At 26.2% G+C, this 7,523-nt stretch overlaps 3 protein-coding genes across 6 annotated transcripts in view; 1 reads left to right on the plus strand and 2 right to left on the minus strand.

Annotated features, from left to right (window-relative positions):
- The window catches only part of LOC105363241 (CCHC-type zinc finger nucleic acid binding protein), a 4,061-nt gene extending 3,100 nt beyond the window's left edge, over positions 1-961 (minus strand). For both annotated transcript variants that reach the window (XM_011500877.1, XM_011500875.1), the window contains exon 1: positions 838-961. The gene's annotated coding sequence lies outside the window, so the exon portion shown is untranslated. The remainder of the gene's footprint in view (positions 1-837) is intronic.
- A 127-nt stretch (positions 962-1,088) lies between these two features.
- On the plus strand, positions 1,089-5,014 carry LOC105363242 (peptidylprolyl isomerase domain and WD repeat-containing protein 1). 3 transcript variants are annotated; one of them, XM_011500879.1, is made up of 8 exons: positions 1,089-1,355; positions 2,057-2,241; positions 2,335-2,437; positions 2,533-2,729; positions 3,053-3,246; positions 3,312-3,649; positions 3,721-4,483; positions 4,815-5,014. In XM_011500879.1, exons 2-8 carry the CDS (start codon positions 2,145-2,147, stop codon positions 4,956-4,958), a joined length of 1,836 nt encoding a protein of 611 aa, XP_011499181.1. In that variant the 5' UTR covers positions 1,089-1,355; positions 2,057-2,144; the 3' UTR covers positions 4,959-5,014. The 3 variants fall into 3 exon arrangements, with proteins under 3 accessions (XP_011499181.1, XP_011499182.1, XP_011499180.1); XM_011500880.1 differs by lacking the exon at positions 1,089-1,355 and having other exon boundaries at positions 2,034-2,241; positions 3,721-3,764; positions 3,867-4,483; XM_011500878.1 differs by lacking the exon at positions 1,089-1,355 and having other exon boundaries at positions 2,034-2,241.
- Positions 5,015-5,034: 20 nt separating this feature from the next.
- On the minus strand, positions 5,035-5,806 carry LOC105363244 (mitochondrial pyruvate carrier 2). The gene is made up of 3 exons (XM_011500881.1): positions 5,710-5,806; positions 5,232-5,373; positions 5,035-5,168 (listed from the first exon to the last, which is right to left on the minus strand). The coding sequence occupies exons 1-3, from the start codon at positions 5,804-5,806 to the stop codon at positions 5,045-5,047; spliced, it is 363 nt and encodes a 120-aa protein (XP_011499183.1). The 3' UTR covers positions 5,035-5,044.
- Between the last annotated feature and the right edge of the window lie 1,717 nt (positions 5,807-7,523).

Consider the following 7,523-nt stretch of genomic DNA (forward strand, 5'->3'; position numbering starts at 1 on the left):
AGGAATGTAAGTGTGTGTGTATGAGAGAGAAAGAGCTAGAGTTGGCGAGCAATGGAAGATGCAGATAAAGGTGACGTATGTATTCGAAAAAAGGAATAAAAATTAGAGCCGAATTCACGTCTTTGAGGTCAAAATGAGGCAGGGATGATATTCCGAACGGCGCTTGGACTCGCGCGCGCGAACATGGCATCCGCAGACACGACGGTGGCGAGTGACGCCAAGCCTAGCGCTACACGAAATGGATGAAAAGTACAATATTCTTTAAGTAAACTGTCTTTGTCGAGAGATTTCCCTAGCTCGAACTCGAGCCACGAAGCTCGACTTCATTTTGTATTTTTTTACGGAAGCATGCCAGACCTTGATAAAGTAAACGAACAAGCCGAGAGATATAAGTGAGCACGAAGTAGCGAGTAAGATTAGGCTACGCCAATAGAAAAACCAAAGACGCATAAACACCACGTGTACGAAGATCAAATACCATACTCCGTTAAATTATTTATCATAACCAGAAAAGTATCTTAAATATACCGATTTCCATTCCCTTAAGCTATAAAAAACACAAACACGAAGAAAGCGAGTAAAAGGTATAAAACGAGGAAATTAAAGAGAGAGAATGAGAGAGTATTTGAGTGAGTGAGTCAGTGAAAGAGTGAACGAGTGAACGAGCGAGTGAGTGAATAGTGAGTAAGTGAGTGAGTGATGAGTGAGCGAGGGAGCGAGTGAGAGCGAACAAGGGGTAATAATGCGTCGACCCTTGGGAGGAGGAAAGGGGGTCAAGAAAATATTTCCGGATAAATTTTCGCAGCGCCCTTGCCTCTCTTATCAAGTTTAGTTTACCTTTTTTCCAGCCCCTACGGCAAGCAGATGAGGACGAAGATAAGAAGAGTCGTACGACTCAACGAGTTACCGTTGCAGAGGCCAGACACGCGCCGCAACCACAAGAGGCAAAAGACCGGACCGGACGAGATCGACTGTGACGGGCTTTACCGGGAACAGAACATGGACTAAGACTCCGTCTAGTTAGGCTTCAACCGAATCTCGTGCTATTTGGAACTCTCGTGAATTTTTTAGCGCCTCCTAGCGTTACGCGCTAAAAGCTCCATTCGTAAGCTGATTCCGTGTACTTAAGACTTATTTATTGGTCGGAAGTAATTATTAAATAATACTATCGTGATGCTAAAATGAAGTTTTCTTTCATTATTTTCAATTGAGATATTTTAAGGTCGCAGTAAATCAGGTTTAGAAGTTTGATAAATTTGAATTATCGGCCATTTTGACCGTAGTACTCATAGATAAGAGACGATGTGAGCTTCCTGACTGGAACTTTATTGTACCGCCAGGAGATGAAAAACTCGGTGAGTCATGCGAGATTCACGTTCGATAAAACAAGCGTGATCGTCAAGTGCGTCGTTGATTTTTTCGCCATTTTTAAGATAAAATTTTAGTAATATCGACGAAATAAAAGGTTATTATATTTTTTTAATGACTTTTCTGTATAGTAAAACTGTTTATTTATGTTTCTTTTATCGACGTATTTATAAGAATGTGTTTTTGTTTTGACTTACTAAAGGTATTGTAGTACTGCTCCGAAACTTAAATTCTTACGCGCGAAATGAATCTTTTTTTATTGGCAAATCTGTATGTTTGAAATATTATAGTTGAATATATAATATATAATTTATTAATTTTTTCTTACAATTTGAATAATTATGTCGTGGTTCGTCTATAGCAATATATATATATATATATATATATATATATATATATATATATATATATTTAAAGCATAGTTTCTATTTATTTGTAAAATTAAAATAATCGCACGCAATTAAATTTATATTCGTATTTTATTATATATGCTGTAACAACATTATAAAACACATTACGATGTAATGTAATAATGAATAAATACGAATTAATAATTAAGTATTAATTAATAATCTTTATTTATATATAAATATACATAATAATAACTTAAGAATATTGGAACGCAAAGATATTACAACTTTAAAACTAAGCTTATGATTTGCTGTACTACTTGTTCTGTTTTTTTTAGGTAAAATTTTAGTTGTGTCTCAGACATTTAAATATTATACATAAATGTGTAAATACTAACGTTATTCATTAATATTATACTTAATATTATGAGTGAAAAAAGAAAAATAACAACAACTGAAGATGAAAATGAAGAGTCTATCGGACCTTCTCCAACGGACGCTATTGGTCCAAAGAAACAAAGAGGTTAATTTTTATAAGTTAATATTCTTGTAATAGAAAAATTTATTAAATATAAATTTATATTAAATTAAAAAAAAATAATTCATTAAATAATAGTTTTAGAGTATGAGAAAGTGTATCTCAATAATTTACCTTCTTGCGAATGCTATGAAAAATCATACATGCATCGTGATATAATTACACACATTGTAGTAACAAAGTAAGTATTTTTAATATTTACATAAATAAATGTATAATAAATAATAATATAAAAAAAGTTTGCTTAATAATTGAGTTTTTTTTATAACATTTTAGAACAAATTTTATTGTGACCGCTAGTTGTGATGGACATGTTAAATTTTGGAAAAAACAAGATGAACTTATTGAATTTGTCAAACATTTTAGGGCACATTTAAAGGCAATTCAAGATCTTGCAGCGAGTTGCAATGGAATTCATTGTTGTACAATTAGTACTGATAAATGTATAAAAATTTTTGACGTTGTAAATTTTGGTAAGTATATCACAAACCAGATATAATTTTAATTGTTATTAAATACGCAAAGTTGCCATAGCATTGAAAAATATTTATGAATTTTTATATTAATAGCTTGTCTTCATTTTTAATTAATTATAAATATGATTTTGCATGGTATTAAAGTATTAATCTATAATACCTAAAAATAATGGCAAAGTTCTTTTACAAAAACTTGAAAAATATTCTTTGTATTAATAATGTCTAAGAATTTAATAAATTAAAAATATTAATATTATGCACATGAATCCAAATAAATGTATTAGGCTAATATTATTTTGTTAATATTATTATGTCAATAGACATGATTAATATGATGAATCTTGGTTATATACCTCAATGTGCTGAATGGATTTATTCACCGGGAGATGCTATAGCTGTTGTTGCAGTTTCTGATCAAGAATCTAATAAAATATATATTTACGATGGTCAAGGTTCTGAAACACCTACTCATATTTTTGATACACTGCATACTAAGCCTATCGTTGCTCTTAAAGTAAGAAGCTATAAATAGATAACATAATAAATGTATAAAATTTTATAGAATTTATATAATTTCAGTATAATCCTATATACGACACATGCATATCTGTAGACAAAGCAGGAATTTTAGAATATTGGACTGGACCAAAAACTGAATATAAATTTCCTAAATGCGTTAATTTTAAATCGAAATTAGATACAGATTTATTTGAATTTGCTAAAAATAAAACTTATCCTTGTGGTTTGGCTATTTCCAATGATGGTAAAAAATTTGCCTCGTTAAGTGGAGATAGAAAAGTTCGAGTATTTAATTTTATAACTGGAAAAATGTCCAGAGTTTATGATGAATCACTACAAAGATTTACAGAATTACAACAAACAACACAGCAACTTCCAAACATGGAATTTGGTAGAAGGTATGCATAAAATACAGTAAAAAGTAGTTTTAACATTTCTTGAAAATTGAAACATTCTTTTCTTTTGATAGAATGGCAGTTGAAAGAGAAATGGACAAAACGGAAACGAATCTAGGTAATATAATTTTCGATGAATCAGGATATTTGATAATGTACAGTACAATGTTGGGAGTAAAACTCGTAAACATCCATACGAATCGCTGCCTAAAAATTTTAGCAAAACCAGAAAATATTAGACCAATGCAGCTGGCATTATTTCAAGGCAAAGCAAAGAAAACAGCAGCAATAACAGTCGAAATGGAAGCTTCGGAAAATCCAACTTTAGAAATGAATCGATCCGATCCAACTCTTTTCTGTACTGCACATAAAAAGAATCGTTTCTATATGTTCACAAGACGCGAACCCGAAGATACAAAAGGTCCAGAATGTGATAGAGATGTTTTCAATGAAAAACCTTCAAAAGAAGATATTATTTCGTCTACTGAAACCTCCAATATGCAAAAGATCTTTGACAGTGCTATCATTCACACAGCTCTTGGAGACATTCATGCCAATCTTTTTGGAAAAGAAGTTCCTAAGACAGTTGAAAATTTCTGTGTGCATGCAAAGAATGGATATTATAATAGTCATATCTTTCATCGAGTTATTAAAGGCTTTATGATACAGACTGGTGATCCATCTGGCACCGGTACTGGTGGTGAAAGTATATGGGGTGGAGAATTTGAAGATGAATTTAAGAAAAATCTTAAGCACGATAGACCTTATACTCTCAGTATGGCTAATGCTGGTCCAAATACAAATGGAAGTCAGTTTTTCATTACTTTAATTCCAACAGTAAGTATTCTTTACTTTTAAATATTTCAAATATCTTAAAATAATGTTAAAAAGTAAATTAGTTCTGAAAATTAAATTAAATTTTTACAATAGAAAAATATCTATACCTGACTAACCATATATATTGAAATAAAATTATTAAATTTTTAGTGAATACATAAAATGTACAATAATATTTTACTTTTGCCACTTAATACATATTCTATTATACTTTAAAAAAATGTCTAATTAATATATAGATAATAATTTGGAAAGTATTTTGGAATAGAGATTATTATTAAAATTATTTATCTTTACAATATTTCACTTTTTAATACCGTTTCATTTACAGCCTTGGCTAGATAATAAACACACAGTGTTTGGTCGAGTTGTAAAAGGGATGGAAGTAGTCCAAAATATTAGTCAGGTTAAAACAAATCCTAAAACAGACAAACCATACGATGAGATAAGGATAATTAGTGTTACGGTGAAATAATAATAAAAATTGTAAAAACAATGTAAATAAAATGAACTGATTTTTATTAAACTAACAAGTATTTATAAACTGTAAAAAAATATTAATTAAGCATTCTTTGGACCCATATGATATTTAGCTCCTCGTATAAAATTATATGCAGCTGTTAAACTTACAAAAGCGTTAACGCTCAATAAATTAAAATTTTTGGGTATTATAACTAATGAATATCTGAAAAACAATCAAATCATTAAATTAATGATATATAATAAATATTCATCAAAATATAATTACCTTGACCAAATTACTCCAGTCAGCATAAGACTGAAGGTTTGACTCATAGAAATACTGTCAACAGGTCGATTTATATCGCCAATACCGGCAATAACCAAACCCCATTTAAAGGTCGGTGCCCAAAAAAATATTGTTGTTGGCCCTATATTAAATATTCATAATATATGTAAAAATAATAGAATCGGTAGTATAAATAACGTATTATTATTATAAATCCTAATGACTGAAAATAAATTATTTTTGTAAAATTACATTTGTATAAATAAACCTTATCTACACTATTTTTATTCAATTATTAATAAATACTAATATTTTTATTGATGGTATTATTGATTATCCATATAAATAAATATGATTTATATTTATAATCAGATGCTTTACTTTATAAAATATAATAATAGAAATTATAATCGTGTAAATTGAAGAAAAATTTAATTAGGTTTTGTTAAAAAAAAATATATGATACAAAATTTTATACCTGCTGGGTGTAAAAATATCTTTTGAGATTTTTCTGGTAAATTTTTAGCAATACTTTGCATTAATTTTTGATATCTGCTTATATTTTTTGGAATCATAATGTATATTTTGTAAAAAAAGTTTCAATTCTATTTATAAATTTAGTAGCATCAATTATTTAATCATTGTTTTATAAAAATATTTCCTTTTCCACTATATATAAACTCACTTCACATTAAAAAATTAAAAATGATAAAATGTAATTAATGTTACATTAAATTAAATAAGAAATTGTAATTGATTGTTAAAGAAAAAAAGTAATGTATAAATGATTCTACAAAATTTTAAATAAAATGTCAATAGACTAAAAACAATTTCGTATCAAAATCATTTGACTATGTTTTCTTTATATATGCACGCGCATTAGTTTAAATATATAAAATTAATATTATACATATAACTAATATTACTACTCAATATTACTACATGTAACTAATATTATATCTTAGAATTATTTATATAAAAATATAATTTCCATTTATTAATTGTAATTATTTATTGTACACTTACTACTATGCACTTCATGTTTTATAATTATCATTTTAACTTTATATAAAATTTTTTATAAAAATCTTCCTTATTAAATGTATTAAATTTATTAAATTTAATTGTTATATTAGTATATATATATATATATATATATATATATATATATTAATAAACTTATTAAATTTAAAAAATTTTAATTTAACTCATTTACAATAAGATTCATTTTCATCTTTATTACAATCTGCAAAATTTAAATTAAATTAAAATTTTATGAAAATCTAATGATTTGACTTTCGATATCATAATTCAATTATAATTGTTTGATTTAAAAATTGATGTAATATGTAATACTTTAATGTAAACCATAGATTTTTAACCATTATACATTTTTAAAATCTTTTTTTATACTTATATTCGTATTAAAATAAGATTGATATAAAGTTGGTATAATTAAAATTTTGCGTTTGTAACATCTACATTACAAGAAGTGTAAAAAGTTATTAACAAAAGTTTGTAATATATTTTTGTAATAATTATAGGTAGCTAATAAGCTAAAAAATAAGAAATAAACATTAAATTTTAATACAATCGATATATTTGATCTCAGAGATTTACAATTAGTTATTACTTTTATTATCATATACAATTAATTTATAAGGTTTATATTATTTATTCTGATAATTAATAATTATTCATAAAATATATCATAAATTATTTTAATACTATTTGTTATTTTTGGGTCATTTTGTTTTATAAATAATATTAAGTAAATCAATATTTTATATTAAATTCAAAAATAAAAATATTGTATGCAATTTATTACAATTATCTTCATATAATAACTTCTGTAAACCTAAATACTAATGACAGTATAAAATGAAACATCATTCAACGCTCATCATAATTTTTTATAACAATATATTAATTCAGTGCAGCTAAAATTTAATGTATAATTAAAATAGTTAATTTAATATCTTTTGTTACATATTATTAGTGATAACTTTGACTAATTAATAGTGACAATTAAAATAAAAAATTGGAAAAAATACTTATATATTTCAAAAATATTTTAAAATCATATATATTTCTTGAGCTTATATTATATATCTATTATATATATATATTTTTTTTTTTTAATATTATATATATATATATATATATATATATATATAAGGACAGATCATATTTTTAATAATTCATAATAATATAAAAGATTGTTTACATATCTTTTAGCAACTTTTGTTATATATGTACTATAAAAAAAAACCCTTAGGTGAACTCAAAAAT

Source organism: Ceratosolen solmsi, unplaced genomic scaffold (assembly GCF_000503995.2).
Source record: "Ceratosolen solmsi marchali unplaced genomic scaffold, CerSol_1.0 scaffold27, whole genome shotgun sequence".
NCBI classification, from domain to species: domain Eukaryota; kingdom Metazoa; phylum Arthropoda; class Insecta; order Hymenoptera; family Agaonidae; genus Ceratosolen; species Ceratosolen solmsi.

What these genes read in the sequence shown, in the direction of transcription:
- LOC105363242 (XM_011500879.1), top strand. Translation starts at nt 2,145, where the DNA reads ATGAGTGAAAAAAGAAAAATAACAACAACTGAAGATGAAAATGAAGAG. An exon ending in ACACACATTGTAGTAACAAA is followed by an intron (nt 2,438 to 2,532) that starts GTAAGTATTTTT and finishes ATAACATTTTAG; the next exon opens with AACAAATTTTATTGTGACCG. An exon ending in AGCCTATCGTTGCTCTTAAA is followed by an intron (nt 3,247 to 3,311) that starts GTAAGAAGCTAT and finishes ATATAATTTCAG; the next exon opens with TATAATCCTATATACGACAC.
- LOC105363244 (XM_011500881.1), bottom strand. Translation starts at nt 5,806, where the DNA reads ATGATTCCAAAAAATATAAGCAGATATCAAAAATTAATGCAAAGTATT. An exon ending in GATATTTTTACACCCAGCAG is followed by an intron (nt 5,374 to 5,709) that starts GTATAAAATTTT and finishes TATTTAATATAG; the next exon opens with GGCCAACAACAATATTTTTT. An exon ending in ACTGGAGTAATTTGGTCAAG is followed by an intron (nt 5,169 to 5,231) that starts GTAATTATATTT and finishes ATTGTTTTTCAG; the next exon opens with ATATTCATTAGTTATAATAC.